Source organism: Narcine bancroftii, chromosome 8 (assembly GCF_036971445.1).
Source record: "Narcine bancroftii isolate sNarBan1 chromosome 8, sNarBan1.hap1, whole genome shotgun sequence".
Classification (NCBI taxonomy): Eukaryota; Metazoa; Chordata; class Chondrichthyes; order Torpediniformes; family Narcinidae; genus Narcine; species Narcine bancroftii.
The window spans coordinates 162238543-162258961 of record NC_091476.1 but is presented as its reverse complement, the minus strand read 5'-3'; the positions used below and the strand labels follow the sequence as shown (position 1 = coordinate 162258961).

General features: G+C 41.8%; 1 protein-coding gene and 1 non-coding gene across 2 annotated transcripts; one reads left to right on the top strand and one right to left on the bottom strand.

Annotated features, from left to right (window-relative positions):
• The first annotated feature begins 807 nt into the window (after positions 1 to 807).
• Positions 808 to 18682, top strand: LOC138741521 (hairy/enhancer-of-split related with YRPW motif protein 2-like). Its single transcript, XM_069895751.1, has 5 exons — positions 808 to 1654; positions 4478 to 4544; positions 4629 to 4712; positions 7751 to 7832; positions 17603 to 18682. The coding sequence occupies exons 1-5, from the start codon at positions 1575 to 1577 to the stop codon at positions 18313 to 18315; spliced, it is 1026 nt and encodes a 341-aa protein (XP_069751852.1). The 5' UTR covers positions 808 to 1574; the 3' UTR covers positions 18316 to 18682.
• On the bottom strand, positions 8180 to 8286 carry LOC138742171 (U6 spliceosomal RNA). Its single transcript, XR_011343964.1, has one exon. It is a non-coding gene; the product is annotated as a U6 spliceosomal RNA (small nuclear RNA).
• Positions 18683 to 20419: the final 1737 nt, after the last annotated feature.

Below are 20419 nucleotides of genomic sequence, written 5' to 3'. Positions count from 1 at the left end.
TGGCTGTGCGTCTGTCTGTGTCTATCTGTCTGTGTGAGTGTGTGTCTGAGCGTGTGTGCCTATGCGTGTGTGTGTCTGTCTGTGTGTGGCTGTGCGTCTGTCTGTGTCTATCTGTCTGTGTGAGTGTGTGTCTGAGCGTGTGTGTCTGAGCGTGTGTGCCTATGCGTGTGTGTGTCTGTCTGTGTGTGGCTGTGCGTCTGTCTGTGTCTATCTGTCTGTGTGAGTGTGTGTCTGAGCGTGTGTGCCTATGCGTGTGTGTGTGTGTGTCTGTCTGTGTGTGGCTGTGCGTGTGTGCTTGTGTGCGTCTGTCTGTGTCTATCTGTCTGTGTGAGTGTGTGTCTGAGCGTGTGTGCCTATGCGTGTGTGCGTCTGTCTGTGTGTGGCTGTGCGTCTGTCTGTGTCTATCTGTCTGTGTGAGTGTGTGTCTGAGCGTGTGTGTCTGAGCGTGTGTGCCTATGCGTGTGTGTGTCTGTCTGTGTGTGGCTGTGCGTCTGTCTGTGTCTATCTGTCTGTGTGAGTGTGTGTCTGAGCGTGTGTGTCTGAGCGTGTGTGCCTATGCGTGTGTGTGTGTCTGTCTGTGTGTGGCTGTGCGTCTGTCTGTGTGAGTGTGTGTCTGAGCGTGTGTGTGTCTGTGTGTGGCTGTGCGTGTGTGCTTGTGTGCGTCTGTCTGTGTCTATCTGTCTGTGTGAGTGTGTGTGTGTGCCTATACGTGTGTGCGGCTGTGTGTCTGTCTTATGTGCGAGTGTGTCTGGACTCCCGGGTGCCGCGTGTCGTTGAGGAGCGTGCTGTGAGACTGCTGCACTGTCCGGCCGCACGCTCGCTGGTGGATGTCACGGATCTCCGGCTCCCGGGTCAAATCCCACCTCTCGCTCCTCCTGCTGCACCTTTGAGATCAATGCATAACCTGCTTTGCGGGGAGAGGCAGAGGTGAGAGCCTGATCCACCTGCCCTCGCTTGCAATGAGTTGCCGGTGACGATTTATTTTGGAAAATGGACAGAAGTCAGACTCCTGCCAAATCCAAGGAACAGCGGACGCAGACGGAGTGAAAAAGAGAAAGTCCGTGGAAGGGGACGGGGTGTCTGCCGTCGTCGGGCTTTGGAAGTGACTAAGGCTGCAGAAGAAACTTCGTGGAAGTGACTTAACCCTGCAGAAGAAACTTCAGAGAGGGGCAGAAAGCGACAGAAGAGGGAGGAAGAGGGACTGAAATCTGGGCGTCAGCCAGGGTGACTTGGTCAGAAGGAAAAAAAAATCAAAGAGACCACATGAGAGCGATCAAGCCGCAGGAAAAGCCTGGCGGGGGAAGAAAACCAGCGTTGAGAAGCCAGCCCGAGCCATCGCCACTCCAGCTGAGAACAACGCAGCGCGGAGCCGGGGAGGAGACGGCAACTTGGCCGGGATCTCCCCCGACCCGGAGCTCCGTCCGCCCAGAACTCTCCCTTCCGCACCTCGGCGGCCGGCCACGCATGAAAAGCTGCCCCGAGATTCGCAACCCCGGGGTTGGAGGAAGCCGGACCCATCCGCACCTGCGGGGCTTCAACGGTGGACGCAGACCTGCTGGAAGAAGAGCGGCGCAATGAAGCGGCTTTCCGATGAAACGTCCTCGGACAGTGACCTGGAGGAGACGATCGACGTGGGCAGAGAGGAATATTACTGGTGAGTAACTTCAGCTCGTCTCCGGCTCCGATATTTGACCCAGTCCTTCTCGCCCGTCAGTTTTCGGAAATGTCACCAACTTGGAAACTACCTTTGATTTATTCTGGGGGCTCGTGGTTGTTTAACCCTTTGAAGGGTTAAAGTCAGCAGAAATGTCATTGTTTCTGGGTCAAGTTTCAGATAAATAGTAATGACTCCAGATCAGCCAAGACGGCTCTAAATCTACCCCCCCCCCCCCCCCCGTTTATGTTGCAGCCTGCTTTCGATACCATTTCTGCCTTCTTGATACATGACTCAAATTGGGGAAAAAGATATTTTCTTGTAAACATCGGAAAATTCTGGCAACACCGCAGACAGTCAACAACTGTGGGAAGAGAACCACAAGTTTCGGGTCTGAGACCCTTTGTCAGGATTGATGACCCCCCCCCCCCAGCTTTAAGACTGGAAATTAGTTTTCTCCCTTGATAAACAACAACTGCAAATGCTGAAACCTTGAGGGTCAGTCCACCTTTCATTTAGACTTGACTCCAAAACGTTGGCTATGTATCTTTATCTTTGCTAGATAAAGAACACTGTCTGTCCAGCTGAGTTTCTCCAACTTTGTGTTTTTACTTCAAATCATGGTGTCTGCAGAGTTTAGTGTTTTACTCTGTCAGTGGATGCCTGACTGACCCACTCAGGCCCTCCCACTGCTTGTTGTTGGCTCATTTTCTCTTTTTCCCAGTTCTGATAGAGTCTTGCAACAGAAAAATGAACTGTTTCCCTTTGCTGCCTGAAATGCTGAGCTTTTTTTAAAAAAAATTCTTTCACATTTCCACCGCCTGCAGTTTATTTGAATTTTAGATATTTTGGTAACATTTTAAAATATGATATGTTAGCAACTAGCTAATGCATTCTTTCATATTTCTGATTTATTGTCGGAGTCTTCTTTGGCTTGGCTTCGCGGATGAAGATTTATGGAGGGGTAGGTAATGTCCACGTCAGCTGCAGGCTCGTTTGTGGCTGACAAGTCCGATGCGGGACAGGCAGACACGGTTGCAAGGGAAAATTGGTGGGTTGGGGTTAGGTGTTGGGTTTTTCCTCCTTTGTCTTTTGTTAGTGAGGTGGCCTCTGTGGTCTTCTTCAAAGGAGGTTGCTGCCCGCCGAACGGTGTAAGGTAAAACATCATGAGATGGGAATGTGTAAGGAGTTACCCTGTGCAGGGCTGTAACAAGAAGGGGAGGTGTCCTTGTACTCCTGTTAGGTAAAACATCATGAGATGGGAATGTGTAAGGAGTTACCCTGTGCAGGGCTGTAACAAGATGTGAATGCATCCTTGTGCTTACAAGATAAGAGAGACATTGATGGATTGAGAGGCAGGAAGCTAGCAGGGAAAGGATAGCAACAGTTTTAGTCATTGGACAAGTAATGATATGATGATGTTCTAAGCACGTATCCAAGGGTATAAAAAATCATCATTTTGCTGATAACGGCAGAATGCATTCTCCGACTAACATTGTTAGTCGCAAGTGTTACAATCCGGTAATAAAGAACAAAGAACCCTGATTTCGACTCAGTCTGGTGTTTGTCTCACTCATTCATGAACAAAGCAGACCTAACAATGGTGAGGCGCCAAGATGCACGGTTTGAGGTGAGATCAGCCCACTGGCGGTGGTCAATGTGGCAGGCACCAAGAGATTTCTTTAGGCAGTCCTTGTACCTCTTCTTTGGTGCACCTCTGTTTCGGTGGCCAGTGGAGAGCTAGCCATATAACACGATCTTGGGAAGGTGATTGTCCTCCATTCTGGAGACGTGACCTACCCAGCGCAGTTTGATCTTCAGCAGCATGGATTCGATGCTGTCGGCCTCTGCCATCTCGAGTACTTCGATGTTGGAGATGAAGTCGCTCCAATGAATGTTGAGGATGGAGCGGAGACAACGCTGGTGGAAGCGTTCTAGGAGCCGTAGGTGATGCCAGTAGAGGACCCATGATTCGGAGCTGAACAGGAGTATGGGTATGACAACGGCTCTGTATACGCTAATCTTTGTGAGGTTTTTCAGTTGGTTGTTTTTCCAGACTTTTTTGTGTAGTCTTCCAAAGGCGCTATTTGCCTTGGCGAGTCTGTTGTCTATCTCGCCAAGGCAAATTGTCGGAGTACATGCATGACATCAGATACAACCCTGAGATTCTTTTTCCTGCAGGCATGGCAGAATTACCACTTATTGGTAGTGCAGAAGAAAACTGTACTCAACATTTATGTGTAAACAAATAAATGTAAACAATCTGATTGCAATACAGAGAAAACAAATCAATAAAGTACGAGTCCTTAAATGAGTCCCCGATTGAGTTCGTTGCTGAGGGGTCTGATGGTGGATGGGTAGCAGCTGTTGCTGAACCTGGTGGAGCATGTCTTGTGGTACCTCTACCTCTTTCTTAATGGTGGCAGTGAGAACAGAGCATATGCTGATGTGGATCCTTGATTATTGCTGCTGCCCTCCAATGGCAGCATTCCTGAAGATGTTCTTGATAGTGGGGAAGGTTTTGCCCATGATGCCTTGAGCTGTGTCCATTACCTTTTGCAAAGCTTTACACTCAGTGCCCCCACACCAGACTGTGATGCAGCTAGTCAGCCTACTTTCCACCGCACATCTGTAGAAATTTGCCAGGGTTTCCAATATTATGCCAAACCTCCACAGACTCCTGTGGAAGTAGAGGTGCTGACGTGCCTACTTTAGCAAGGCTGGATCCTTGTACCCCGACGTATCATTTGTGTCATAGAAAATTGCCCCTGTGTTATCGCATGTACATAAAGGCATTAAGTTAAAATAGATTTATTTTTTCAGCCCTGTAACCAGATCAACTTCACCAACTACAACTTCTCACATTTTGGCAAGAAAGAAGAGGCGTGGAGTAAGTACTGAAATGGTCATTTCTGAGTGGCAAAATGCTGGTTGGATTTAAATTAAATATATATTTAAATATGTTCCATATTAGATTATTGAAAAAAGAAGACGGGACAGGATTAACAATAGTTTATGTGAACTCCGTCGTTTGGTCCCTACAGCTTTTGAAAAACAGGTAATTAATGAAATGAAGAAATGTGATCTTTCTTTTTAAAATATTTTTATTGTTTTTTTAAGAAAATCAAAGTACATATAATCTTAATTAAAAGCATGGCATAAATCATATCCAACATAAGTTAAAACATCATAAAAGTATAAGTTAAACATTAATGTTAAATAGAACATATATATAAAGTACAACTAAAATGTCATTATTTATACAGGGGGGGGGGTAACAACCAAAGTAGGAATCTTGTTCTGTAATAATTGAAGAAAAAAAAATTGGTATTAATCCCCGTTGATCTAGATCAGTGGTTCTCAACTTTTTTCTTTCTTCTCCCATCCCACTTTAAGTAATCCCTATGCCATCGCTGCTCTGTGATTAGTAAGGGATTGCTTCAGGTGGAATGTGAGTGGGAAGGAAAGGTTGAGAATCACTGCTCTAGACCCAATTGTTACTGAAATGTTTTGCTTGAGAAAAATTGTCATTGGTCCATTTCCTTTGGAGCTATGAAACCGTGCACATAACAAGTCAATTAGGCACGATTAAAACAGCGGTTTTCAAACTTTCTTTCCACTCACATACCACCTGAAGCAATCCCCTTCTAATCACAGAGCACCTATGGCAAAGGGAATACTTAAAGTGGTATGTGAGTGGAAAGAAAAAGGTTGAGAACCACTGATCTAGATGTCTCAATTAATTTAAAAAACTAAACATCAAAAAGAAAAAAAAAGGAAAAAAAACCTACTGTTAATCTAATTAACTCTGCACCTACAATGGTTACATGATATTATGTCTTTAAGTTTGGAAAAAATTAGATGCAACATTAAAGATAGAAGGTTTGTATTTGATAAGATGTGAGGCCCGTTCATGGATTACTATCACAATTTAAAGTTGTAGGTGGTGTTGATGCTAACGGGGTCTCATGTCTGATGCCTGAGAGTCATCATTCAATTCATATGCTCATTAATTAGACAGGATCATCTTGTTTAGATATAGGGAGGGGAAATGTGATTTTAAAAAACTCAATTGAAATTGTTTATCCTCGTGCAAAATATCTAGATTAAAGCATTGTGTAAATTGGAAAGGTAACTTTGCATTATTTCTTCATATAGTTCTCATAATTAAAATGGCATTGCAACATGTACAGGATAATTAAACTCCATTGCACTGCGGTACAGAACATTTTTCATTCGTACCTCCGGCCACACAAAGGAGGAAAAATGTGGGCTGTAGATTCCATGAGTGAAGTTGCTTCACTCTGTCAAAGACAATATCTACTTCATTATAAAATCTCACTCCATTTCAATTGAATCTGTAGGAGGAGTTGTGCTGTGATATTTGTATTCCTATTATGTTGTCTTGATGTTCCAGTAATTAAAACTGTACATTGTCCAGTGTCACTGAAGCCAAGTAGTTCAGGTTTCTTATCTTCAACGGTTGAAATTATGAGGAGATGATGTGATTCTGCCAATTCCAAGTGAACTTTCCAAACTTTCATGTAAAGGTCAACTTGGAAAACTATTTTCTAAAGACCATAAAGTTTCATTATTTTATAGAACTCTGCACAATGCTTTTTCCTGACCACAGCAGTGGTGCAGGGATAGCAGGACAGCTTGCTGTTGCAATTTCACAGTGTTCTCAAAGTGTACAAATGAAACAATTCACAACTTAACCTCATGTCTGCTGTTGGAAGGAACCCTGACAATTATGAAACAGAAACACAGATTTCACTTTATGGTTTTTGGTTTGTTGTAACTATTTAGAACAAAACATCATCATTATAAAAGAACAAACAAATACAATGCAGATCCACAGACACTGCTTGGACCTGCTGAGCTTTCCAGAATTTTCTGTTTTAATTTCATAGTTTCACCATCTTCATATCTTCAAATAGCCATTAACTTAATGTTTTTGAAGTTAATCCAACATCATTTTTTCCACCAATCTATATATCCTACTGCTTACAGAAGAATAAATCTGCAGTTTTCTTTTGGAAACTTTATAGTTTAGTATTGAGATACAACATGAAAACAAGCCCTTCCAGCCCATGAGCCTGCGCTGCCCAACTGCGACCAATTAACCTACTAACCCCTGCATCCCTTCAAATGTGGGAGGAAACCAGAGAAAACCCACGCGGACACATGAGAACATACAAACTCGTTACTGACAGCACCAGATTTGAACTCAGGTAGCTTGCACAATAATGGCATTGCACTAACTGCAACCACCATACAGGCCCTTCAACCCAGAATGACTTAGTCCAGGATTCTTCAACATCATCCTTCATTTTTGCTGCTGTGATATGATCCCTGATTAGCAGTGCCACATAATCATGAGCTTATGTAATCCACCTGTCATTAATTTCAAGCTCCAAGGACATCATTCCTTCTGTCAAGATCTGCCTGTGGCTTCATTGACAGAATTTTCATTTTTATATCTATCTGTACCAAAATAGTTTTGCAGATCCCTCCTCAATTTCGACTACACTTTTGAAAACTCACTATATACTCATTCTCAGCATTGTTTGCTAAGATATTGTTTGCCTTCAGTAGGTGTATCACAAATTATTCAGAAATATATATTTTTTTAAGTAAGGATTGGAGATGTGTCTCTTGCAGATTTCAGCACAGAAAGTCACAATTCTATTCTCCATTAAATATTTCATTCATTCAATGGTTCATTCATTTACTCCCTGTAGGGCTCGTCAAATGAACCAAAGACTTGTTGATCCAAACCAAGGCTTTTATTAGCAAAAGACAGGAGCTCCTCACAGGTGGCCGACCAGTCCGGAATGATCCGACCTGGCTAGGGACACAACCCTTTAAGGCCCAAACAGTAGGCGTGGCTTAGCTCTCAGCCAATCGCTGTAAGCACAGTCTAGATACTGTAACTATATACACTATATACATTGGTGATAGATCTGTACTATCACAGGGCCTGAAGAAAATATTGACTCATTCATTTAGTATTCAGAGCAGTTGAAACTGTTTCTCATTAATTTTCCATCTTACAATTAATGTAAATGGAGGTTTCCTTATTCCATTAAACAGGGATCATCAAAGCTGGAAAAAGCTGAGATCCTCCAGATGACTGTGGATCATTTGAAATTGCTACGTTCAATAGGGGGCAAAGGTAAGATTGAAATACACTGTGTTTATTTGTTTTAAATCTAAGACACATCACAGCTATTTTATGCCATTACATAAGAAATCTGTTAAGATATTAAAATTGTCATAAACTGTGTTGAAACTCTTATAAATTCAAAGGGGCAAGGGGGCATGACATGTTAAATTATGAAAGGCTTCAACTAGTGGGAGGATCTCCAACAAGAGGACATAGATCCATGGTTAGGGGGCAGTTATTCAAAACGGAGGTAAGTAGGAACTCGCCGCATCATTGGTGCATATCTGAAATTTTCTTCACTGGAGAGTTGTGGAGGTTGGATCATTGGATCAAAGAGGAAGTAGTTTAATTTTTTTTAAACTATGTATCGCTTCACGAATTTGCGTGTCACCCTTGTGCAGGGGGCACGCTAATCTTCTCTGTGTCGTTCCAATTTTAGTATAAGTGCTGCCGAAGTAAGCACAGTAATTTAATTTTTGAGATAGCAGAACTGAGTATAGAGAACAAGCACAGAAAAGGACTTGAGGTAGATCTGCCCTTATTTTGGCCTATTTTCTTCTATTCCTGTTTATCGTCTCTGGGGAAAAAGTAGGATAAAATTGCTGCTCTTAATATTAGAGGGCTTTTGTCACTTTAACAGTGATTTGTGCCTTATGTGCCACCAATGTGCTCTGTAAGTTAGGATTAGAGTACGAATTAGCCTCTGAGTACTTAAAATGATGAGAGAGTATTGGGTTTTAAGTAGTTAAGATTGTACTTACTTATGGTGTTGTTAACTGCAATGATTTTTATGTAACTTTGGCTCTGAGGCACAAAAACGACAATTATAAGGTTAGAAGCAAGAATTGTTTTCTTTGGAGCAAGGAAGGTTAAGGTGAGATTTGATTTGTGGTGCACAAGGCCATGGCTGGTACACTCTGTAAGTAGAAGAAACCTATTCCCATTAGCAGTTCCTGTTTTGGGTCAAACACACAGTGTGGATAAAGGAGAAAATTGTTGTGTTCTGGAACTCAAAAGAGAAAGGATGATTAAAACAGAATCAATCAGAGTAAGTTCCAGTAAACAAGAGACAGCCCAGCCCGATGCACTACAAATCTAAGTTGGTGACTTTAGCTAGGCCTGTGTCAAAAAAAATCCCTACCTAACTGCCACCAGCCTGTGACCTGCTGTACCAGAGGTCCAAGCACACTTGATCACTGCTACACCAGGATAAGGAAAGCCTATTGTTCTTTTCTGAGACCTCTTTGGCAAATCTGATCACCTGGCAGTGCTCCTTCTACCTTCATACAGACAAGGCCTAAAAAGAGAGGCTCTGGAGTTCAGGACTACTAGAGGGTGGTCGCAGGAGGCTGAAGAATAGTTACAGGACTTCCTCAAGGCAGCAGGACTCTGCTGAGAATCTGAATGAGTAGTTGTCACATATTTTATAAAAACAACTGTAGACAAGTGAGTCCCCACCAAATCATTCATGGTTTTCCCTAAGCAGAAATTTTGGATAAACAATGAAATCCGGAACCTGTTGAGAGCCAGATCACAGGCATTTAAGTCCGCAGATCCAGATCAGTACAGCAGCAGCAGGTATCTCTGGATGAAGTGAAGATTCCAGTTGAAAATGGAAACAAGGGACACCTAACAGCTGTGGCAGGGCCTAAATGTCATAACCTGTTACAAAACCAAATCCAGTAAAGCTTCTCTCCCAGAGGAACTCAGTGCCTTCAACACCTGATTTGATGACAGTAATAATGAAGAACCACCCCTCCTCACCCTCATGTCCCCTGATGACCCCATCCTGACTATATCTGAAGATGACTTGTGTGCTGCCTTCAGGAAAGTGAATTAGAGGAAAGCATCTGACCCAGATGGAGTAGCTGGCCGAGTATTAAAGATTGGTGCTGACCATCTTACCAAGGTATTCACGGATATCTTCAATATCTCACTCCAGCAGGGAATGGTACCCACCTGTTTTAAACAGGCATCAATCATACCAGTGCCCAAAAAGAGGGTACTAACCTGCCTTAAGACTATCGACCAGAAGCATCAACAGTGATGAAGTGTTTTGAAAGGTTGGTGATGAAGCAGATCAACTCCTGTCTGAGCGCTGACATGGATTCACTCCAGTTTGCCTATTGTAGTAACATATCTACATATCTACCTCTAGTTCTTCACAAAGCCATGGAACACCTGGACAGCATAGACACATACATCAGGATGCTCTTGATCGACTACAGTTCAGCATTTAACACCATCAGCCATAAGCCCCTGAAAACTGATCAGCAAACACCAAGACCTGGGAATTAACACCCAACTGTGTAATTGGATCATGGATTTCCTCCCCTCCAGACCACAATCAGTGAAGATAGGTAAGAAATTCTTCACAATCTCCATCAGTACCGGAGCACCACAGGGCTGTGTTCTTACCCCCTGTTCTACTCACTTTACATCTATGACTATGTGGCTCGGTACAACAACGCCATTTACAAATTTGCTGACGATACCACAGTGGTGGGTTGTATAAAGGAAGGGGATGAGTCAGCGAACAGGATGGAGATTGAAAACTAGGCTGAATGGTTCAACAACAACAACAATTTTGCACTCAGTGTCACCAAAACTAAGGAGCTGATTGTTGACTTCAGGAAAGGAAAACCAAAGGTAGACAATCTAGTGATCATTGAGGGATCAGAGGTGGAGAGGATGAGCAAATGTTAAGTTCTTGGGAGTCACTATCTCAGAAGATCTTTCCTGGACCCAGCACACCAATGGCATCATGAAGAATGTACATCAGTGCCTCTACTTCCTCAAGAGTTTGCAGAGGTTTGGTATGACCTCAGAAACCCTGGCAAATTTCTACAAAGGTGTGGTGGAAAGTTTGCCGACCAGTTACATCACGGTCTGGTATGGGAACACCAATACCCTTGACCGTAAAGCCCTCCAAAAGGAAGTGGACACAGCCCAGAAATCACAGGCAAAACCCTGCCCACTATTGAGTACATCTACTGGGAACGCTGCTGTCAGAGAGCATCAACAATCATCAAAGACCCACACCACGCAGCACATGCTTTGTTCTCACTGCTACCTTCAGGAAAGAGGTATAGGTCTAATAAGACTCACACCACCAGGTTCAAGAACAGCTGCTACCCCTCTACTATCAGACTCCTCAATGACAAACTCAATCAGAGACTCATTTAAGGACTCTTACTTGTACATCTTATTGATTTTCTTTTTGTTCTCTCTGAATTGCACAGTCAGTTTGTTTACATCATTATCTGTTTGCAGTTCTTTATTTGTTTACATGTTTACGCTATGTACAGTTTTTCTGCACTGCCAATAAGTGGTAATTCTGCTGTGCCCGCAGGAAAAAGGAATCTCAGGTATGTATGTACTTTGACAATAAATCTGAAATCTGACATCTAAAATCTAAATCCAATCAGTGCTGAGTGAAAAGCGCAGGGAAATGAGATGGGTGAAATTATTCCCTGAGACTGGCAAGGGACTCAGTGGGCCGATGTGCCATGACAATTATGTGGTTCTAAGATTTTTAGTTGTGTTTTTAATCTCAAGCCCTCACTTCCTATGAATTGCTCTGTGAAGGAAGACTGCAGAATGAACAGATTTCATATGGTTAATGTGCAGCAATAAGACATAAAAGTTGGTTGGTTTGAAAACTACAAGTTGTCAAAAAAGAAATTGGATTAAATGAAGTATTATCAACAGAAACGATTTTGTGAACTGCTTTAGATGTTCACTGTGTTCTCTGGTAGTTGGATCATGTCTCCTTGACAAACGGCTTTTATAGAAACACCCAGATTGAATGGAACAAACTGACAAGATAAATAACTTCCCTTTTCATTTTTGCTGACTGATTGTCTAAACTTTCCTTGTAGTAACAGACATGCTTTGGGAATATTAGGAATTCTATACCAAGAAGATAGTGGAGACTGCACTTTGTACATTTAACACTGAGATGGATAGATTTTTAGATATTAAGAGATCTGCAATTCATTCTGGAAACTGAATTGAGGTAAAAGATCAGCCATGACCTTACTGAATAGCAGTACAAGGGGCAGAAAGGCCTACTCCTAATTCTATTTCTTTAGTTCACCTGGAAAATAACTGAACATTTAATATATTTCCTAGAGTCAGCCAAATTGTGGAAGTTTTATTCAAATGAGAGATTCCAAACGTATAAGATTAATGTACTTCAATTTCGGATTATCTCTCAAATGCCGATGAATATGATCGTGATAATCTACTTGTGCTTATACTTCTCAACCTGCTCCTTGGTTAACACAGCCATTCATACTCCCCCTCCCTCCATTATCAGGCTCACAGAGAATGCACTCTTTAAAATTTATGATTTGACATGTCTTTAAAATCCACTCCACTGTACTTAACGTACATATTGGATTAAAATAAGAGAATTGAAAAATTAAGTTAGTTTCTAAGATCTATAAAATAATTTCTGCATATATGCCATTATTCATTTGAATTTTTATATCAATACTTTGTGACCTTCTGGAGTAATATAGAGTTTTAGCAAAGAAATGTGGGCAAGGTATGGAAATAGGACCAAATGGATATCTTTACTTGTGATTGACTTATGACCTTTAGTCTATTTTAACTAGCAGTGAAGTAAGGATTGTGGGACAGTGGCTCTGAATGTCAAGAATTTAAATATTCTTAATTACTAAATAGATGGCAGGTGGATCCCAGAGTGAAGAAATAAAGGGCTTGCTCTCTCATTGAAGAAAGTGACAAAGTCTTCAGGGCTTTGAACTGTCGCTTGATGTCACCCACTTTAGACTGCAGAAGACAAATTCCCACATTGTCAGGTCAAATTCCTAAAACTGGAAATTCCATATCCTTTTTTAAAGATTAAAACAAAATTGTTTATAACTTTGATTGTGCTTTTACAAGTTACGTGAAAATTGTACTTTGCTAGTTTCAGCGAATGCTACTCTATTGATCCATTGCAAGTTCTCCCAGCTGTGACTCCAGGCATGGATCTGTAACAGTAGGTCACAGAGTATTGTCTTGAAATTTAATTGAGCATGTGCCCCTGTATGTTCCAAGTGGATATGGCCTGCATAATAAGATGTGGTCATGATGGTTTCCTTTGAAACTGGTTAATTGGGCACCACGGTTGGTGTAGCAGTTAGCGTAATGCGATTGGGACAAGGGTTCGAATCCCATGCTGTCTGTAAGGAGTTGTTACATTCTCCCTATGTCTGCGTGGATTTTCCCCAGGGGCTCTGGTTTCATTCGATCGTTCGAAACATTCCAGGAGTGCAGGTTAATTGGGTATAAATTGAGTGGCGCGGACTCATGGGCCGAAGTGAAATTAAATTAAAATTAAATGTTAGATTTTCTGGGTGAGCTTCAGGGAGTCTTGGCTGGGCCATAGCTTGTGAGTTGCTGTAACCTGTGGGAAGCACTGGCATCACTATGGGGGGTGCAGGGTTTGTGGACCGCACTGGGGTGATACCAATCTGAGAGATGACGCTGGTGAGAAGGTTCACGGACAATCAGGAAGGCTGCTGTCTGTGAGGTGGCCTCTTGCTGGGAGAGAGCAAGTAGCCAGGAGAGTGGGAGGGAAGGTGAGCTGACTGGAGGTAGGCACCAAGCATGGAGACGACAGGGTCAAGGAGCTGAGAGGGAACAAAATGCAAGGAAACTGTTAGAGGGGATGCAAAAATAAGAAAGTAAAGAAGGAGAGAGGGTTACTGAGTGAATTTGTGTATGAACTACAGTCAGCACAGAAAGAAGCCCTTTGGCCCAACTCATCCATGCTGTCCAAGTTTCCTATCTGAGTTTGACGTACTTGCCTGCGCTTGACCCATATCCCTCTAAAGCTATCCTATCCATAGAGCTATCCAAAAGTCTATTAAACATTGCTTCCTCTGGCACTCATTCCATGTCATACCACCCTCTGTGCCAAAAAAAATGAAAGTGCACACACTCACACACACTTTGCTATGGCATAGAAGGAGGCCATTCTTGCCCATCAGGTCTATGCTGGGTCACAGAGTGTAATTCCAATTCTGGAGGGTAATCCACAGTGGCCAGTTCACCTATCAACCTCCAAGTCTTTGAAATGTTGGAGAAAATTCACACAGACACAGGACAGACATCAAACTTCACCCAAATTGCGAAGGGAGTCAGGATTGAACAGTGGTCACAGGAGCTATAAAGTAACAGCTACACTGGCTGGACCAAGACCGTGTTAAAAGAAATCACACATAAACATTTTTTGCTCTTCAGATCTAGACAAAAGCAAGTGATCCTCAATCTCATATAAAGAGCAATAAATACAGATCAATTACTGTGTTTATCTGGTCAAAGGATTGAATCTGTGTGTTGAAGATTATACTGATATGAGCCCAGAGGACTCCAAAACCCAGCAGCAATAGATATTCACCAAGACAAATGGTTACTTAAACAAAAGTTGCTTTTAACTATCTTTAAACATGAAAACAGAATCATTCTTTAACTTATCTCTTTTGACTTAACTAACCTAACTTAATCCCCTTCTAATTTTAAGCATATGTGTATATAATGTGTGCGTAAGTTCAGAAAAGTTCTTTGATTCACAGCCCAATCTCACTTGTCATTCCTCCAAGTTCACTGGTTGCAGGCAATTCTTATATTGTGCACAGAATTTAACATTTATGAAGTTCACCAGGCTTTGGTGCTTGAAAGGTAAATGGTTACCACTCAGGAAGGTTCTTGTCAGTTTTCAGAGAGAGATTTGTTGTTCATTGGACACCCACAACTGATTCCTTTTAATCAGCCACTTCAATGCCTTGCTGACGAAACTTGCCCCCTCAGGGTTCTCCAGATGATAACCTCTTTCTTTCAGGTCACCACAGAGTTCCTTTTTGTTTCCCTTATTTCCAGTGAAACATTAGGTAGCCAGTCCTCTAGTCTTCTATGAACCACAAGGGCTTTGACCAGGCTGAACTAAGAACTCACAACCCATCTTCCATATGGGGTTTTTCCACAAGCTTTCCAGCTTGTCCTGTTCCAGTCCCAGCTGCTGCTGCTGACTGTAAAACTGCAGAACTGAATTCCCTCTCTCTCTCTCTCTCTCTCTCTGAGAAAAAGCCTGTTTTACTCTCTCTGCTTGCAAAACAACATGACACTCTTAGAACAGCAAATTCCACTCCAGACAGCCTAGTGCTCTGACAAGTTCTTTCATCTCTTGCCTTTTTGTAAACAACAATCCATTCGTGAAGTCTCTTGGCCACTCTCCAAAGCTTTTGCAAAGACTCTTGGCGCCAGCCTGTCGAGCTTGAACAGAGCTCCAGTATTTTAAATAAGCTCTATTTTAAATTGTTTGTATGTGACCTACACTAAAATGCCTGTCCCAATTTATCTCCCAAAATTATATCTATATACAATACAAACACAACATAATCTGTCACAGTATGGAACTTAAAAAAATTAATATACAATCATTTTGTCTTTGTAATCTGCTTTGATTCTGACTGAAGTGGCCAAAGTCTTTTCCTTCTGCAATTTATACAAATTGGTTTTGTGTTTCTTGTGGATGCAGATTGATACTATAAAATATGAAACAATTTGACACTTACCATTAACAGCAATTTCACTGAGAGTTCTCATAATGATAACTGAAGAAAATTGAAAGGTTTAAAAGTGAAATAAAAGCACACAAACAATAACAGAGATTAGAACCTTACCAAGCTTCACATGGTTATCTGAATTAGACTTGATAAAGCAAACCAAGGAGTGAAGGTAAAGAATCAATTATCATTCACATCTATTGCATTGAGTCTGTCGTAATTGTGTCTGGCTATGATCCTTAAATCAATGCAGCACAATGCTGTTGTCTCATGCCCCAGGGAAAAGGTTCAAACTTCTGGTGCTGTTTGTATGGAGGTGTGCATGCTTTCCTTGTAGCCCTATGTAAACTGGCCCTAGAATAGATGGGTGGCAAGAGAATTAGAGTGGAGTTGATGGACTTTGAGAGAGAATTGGTTGCAGGGAAATGTGTGGGAATGAGACCATTGGGAATGCTCAGAGAGAGAGAGAGAGAGTAGCTTTGATGGGCTGAATAACCTCCTGTCATCATCATTCAGGTGCCTTGCCATTCGGTGTGGGCGATCATGTCTCTCCATCTGTCACGACCTCTGACCCTCCAAATTTTTGTTGTCGACTCCCCTGTTCTCCTTCGGTAAAGGCTCCATCTTTGAGCTGAGACCGTAGTCGATGTTGAGTTCATGATTATTCAAGTTGTTTCCCGTTGCCTTCTTTTGTTGCATTGTCCATACTGGATGGGTAACCCTGGCCATTGATCAGCAGATTCATCTGCCAAGCATTTTTAGTTTTACAACCATAAATTACAATTTGTAGAATCTGCTTGTAAAAATAACCATCCACCATCTGCAATCCATGGCCTCACATGACCCTGATTAGGAAGCTAAACAGGTACTACACCTTGCCCAAGAGTGATCTGTAGGCTTTCAGTCAGAAGGAGCGCCATCTCCTCCTTTTGCTGAGCAATTGCTCAGCCCCAAGAGAAAAATAAAGTAATACAAATGTGCAGTTCAGTTGATAGAACATCATGATATTCTTGATTTAGACAATGCAGCAAAGGAATAATGAGGGCTAACTCAACTTCGGACAGTTGTGAGTGAGTTATTGTTCCAGTTTTGTCATCATCATAGATCATCGAATTGCACAGATGCAGGCCCTTCAGCCCACATGTACATGCTAACATAATGTCCAAATCCAACTAAAACTCTGCTGCTTGCACCTTGCAGATGTCCCTCCATCACCTTCATGACTATTTGGAAGTCTTGTAAATGCTATTTTGTAGTGCTTCCACCATTATGACAGTGTATTTAATTTTGAATTGTATACAAAAGAAACCATTTCTTTATTAACAAATAATAAAACAAAATCTACACATTCAACCTTCATTCAATCCCAACTTTTCACTATCCAACTGTAGAAAGGATAAATGTACACATACAGGATATGTTTGTGTATCTCTGCCTCAATGCATTTAACATATTACCTTCTGAATTGAGAATTCATTAATTTTAATGCTTTGACAAATGAATCTGGAACAGAATGTGGCAAATTATCTCTGAGACCTCGGTAAAATAATTACAGGAGGTTTCAAGATTTACTCCATTTATATCTGTGTCCCTTTTCAGGACACAGATCTTTTTTTTCAAACTCACCCCTCAATGCACTTAATGATTTTAAAAATGTGTTTTTTTTTAATGGTCTTTTCCTAAATTCACCCATGTCCTTTTGAATCAGTGCAGTTTTTTCTCCCTTTCATTGATCTATCTAGGAGCCGTAGGTGATGCCGGTAGAGGACCCATGATTCGGAGCCGAACAGGAGTGTGGGTATGACAACGGCTCTGTATACGCTAATCTTTGTGAGGTTTTTCAGTTGGTTGTTTTTCCAGACTCTTTTGTGTAGTCTTCCAAAGGCGCTATTTGCCTTGGCGAGTCTGTTGTCTATCTCGTATGTATGGACGTGAGAGTCAACACAAATCACAGGTTCTAAATATTTAATTGGTCACCATAACTTAGGCCTTTAAAATCTCAACTTTATATCAGAATTACTTTCTTGAATTTATGCTTCATTTATTGATAAACAGGGGCGTATAAAAGAAGAGAGTGTTTAACAATAAACGTTATTGAATTGTATGCATTCATTTTTCTAAAGTTGGGTTTACTATTAAAATGTAAAATAATTGAATAACTTTCCATCGATTGACTGACTGTAATTATTTTCCTGATAGGTTATTTTGATCCTCATTTGGTGGCTGTGGATTACAGGAGTTTGGGATTCAGAGAGTGCCTTGCTGAAGTCATAAGGTACCTCAGCTCACTTGAACAATTTCAAGGCCTTGAAAGCACTGATCCGCTTAAGGATCGTCTAGTGTCTCATCTCAGCAACTATATATCTGAAATAGAGCCTTCATCGTCTTCCTGGATTCACCGGACCTGCACTTGGCCACATTATCATTTAGCTGCTTTGTTCCCACAGTTGGCAGATGGGGCACAATTATCATGCAGGGACACTCTTCAAAACCCAACCTTCCTCAATGGCTCAGCACTGGCATACTCCAACTCAGCTCTGAGGGGAATTCCTCTTGACAGGATAGCATCTACTGTAATGCCATCCACTCACTGCTATCTCCCAAACATGCCATCATCCAGTCTCCTGTCAAATCTGACATCTCCTATTCACAGGGTCCTGTCCAACATGGCATGCACGGTGCCTGGTGTTCCAACCAACAAAATGTTAACTGGTCTTGCTGCATCTCCACAAATTACCACACCCTTGTTGTCACCAGCTTCTAACGCCAGCACCATTCATACAAATGCTACATCCCCTCCAGGAAGTTATCCATCTGTGTCACATTTCCGACTTAATCCCTCTAGTCAGACAAACAACCAGGGCACTCACAAGCCACAGAGATCTTGGACCGCTGAGATTGGGGCTTTTTAAACACAGTTTCACTGGGGAGAAAAAGTAATGACACTTTTTATAATGATTCAAGAATATATTGAGCCAGAAAACATTCTGTCGCATATAAAGAGTTATACGCCTGACTGAAATTTAAAAAAAATAATTGGATTTGGTATCCGAAAGAAAAGGCTTCCTTCAGCCTTCGAATATGTGAAATGATTGTTCTTTATCCAACAATGAATTGCTATATTTTTTCCTTAGTTACTCCACCCTTCCTAACAGCAATGCTTCAGTAGAATATGCCTTTGTTAGAATATGCAGGGCAATGGTTGTGCCCAGTAATTAGTCTTCTGTCAGAGTTCCTTCATTCTTCATGGCATCATGTAAAATAAATATTTTCAGTTCATTGTTGGTATGTTTGTGTTGGTTTGTTTTACAAGTCCCTGATGCGAGACAGTAACCTGTGTGATGCACAGGTTTAGTTAAGTCAAGTCAAATCAAGTTGTCAAGTTTATTTTCAAGTATAACCCAACAATACAGCGTTCTCCGGTTCTCAGTGCAAAACACACAGACATACAACCAGACATAACACACATACCATATAACTATATAACCATTTACGGAGCGGTAACAGGCCATGTTGGCCTTTCAAGTCTGCACCACAGTCAGACAATACATATGCCGAAGACTCTGAAAAGCTTCAACAGGTGTACCGTGGAGAGCATTCTGGCTGGTTGCATCGCTGTCTAGTATGGAGATGTCATGGCAAGAAAAAACTCTACAGGGTTGTTAACTCGCCTTGCAACATCATGGGAATCAGTCCTCACTGCACTGAGAATCTTAAGAAATCAGCCTCTATCATCAAGAACCCCCACCACCCAGGCTATGCCCTCTTCACTCTGCTACCATCAGGTAAAAGGTACAGGAGCCTAAAGATGAGCACTCAGTGGCACAAAGAGTTTCTTCCCCTCTGCCATCACATTCCTGAATAATCAATGAACCCCAGACACTACCTTATTTTGTCTCTTTCTTTTTCTTGTACTATTTTTATTTTTTGGTATGGTGGTTTAGATAAAAGTTTGCATTGTGATGCTGCGGTGGCAAAACAACAAATTTTGTGACATGTTCATGACAAATTCTGATTCTGATTCTGGTGTGTGCCGTCCTTCAGTACCCCAATCAGGTATGTTGTCTGGTCCCGCTGCCTTGTGTAGGCTCACCTTGGATAGGATTCTTACCTCGGCTGCAGCTATGCGGGTGACCCATTCATCAGGGGGACATGGAGCTTTCTTCAGCTCTTCTCAGTCCGTCCGGAAGAGAGGCGTCATTGTCTTTAACTCGCAAGATTGACTTGTGATCTGTTATAGTCTTGATCCCTTTGCCACATGCGCCTCATGTGGCTGGTGTCATCAATCACCTATGAACTTCTTGACCTTCATTACTTCTGAGTTAAACAATGCCTTAATCTTAATATTTCTATCCCTGCTTTCAAATCCATTCCAGTTTCTGGAAATTCCTCCAATGGGTATTTAGCCTCTTGTGCAACCATGGGTCAAGATTCAATTGGCTGAAACAGCCAGACTAAGGAAATTATTGCCGAGAAAGTTGTCCCCAGTGGGTAGATCTACAGATGCTGTCAAATGATATGAGGCCTCATGAAATTCAAAAGCAGATACTGCTCCTTCTATGTGACATGTGGAAAAATATTATTGTAATTTGTGTTTCATTTTATGATCAACAATCTGTAGAGTCCAGCTCTCACCTTATGAGAGTGTAATAAATGCCAAGCCCAATAAAATGTTCATTTACTACAACTCCAAGCAAGGAAACTACCACAGTGATAAATTTAGGACAACACTGACATAAGTGTTACCACTTTCTGAAGTATGGGCAGGTATTTGGAGATTCATGCAGATCAGCCAATGCTCTATGCAACAATGACACAGAACAATAGTTGAAGTGTGAGAAAAGGTAGAGATATGACCCAATATTTATAATGGTTCCACAGGCACACATCTTGCCCACATTAGGTTTGTAGCTTATTGATGATGTATTTATTGATTATGTTTGGGGTGGGGGGGGGGGGGAGGCTTGTACAAAGCAGACAACATCATTTTGTGTGCCTTTAAGGCAGGCAAAAGTT

Coding starts and splice junctions, on each gene's coding strand:
- LOC138741521 (XM_069895751.1), top strand. CDS start 1,575: ATGAAGCGGCTTTCCGATGAAACGTCCTCGGACAGTGACCTGGAGGAG. Junction 4,545..4,628: donor CAAGAAAGAAGAGGCGTGGA/GTAAGTACTGAA, acceptor GTTCCATATTAG/ATTATTGAAAAAAGAAGACG. Junction 7,833..17,602: donor ACGTTCAATAGGGGGCAAAG/GTAAGATTGAAA, acceptor TTTTCCTGATAG/GTTATTTTGATCCTCATTTG.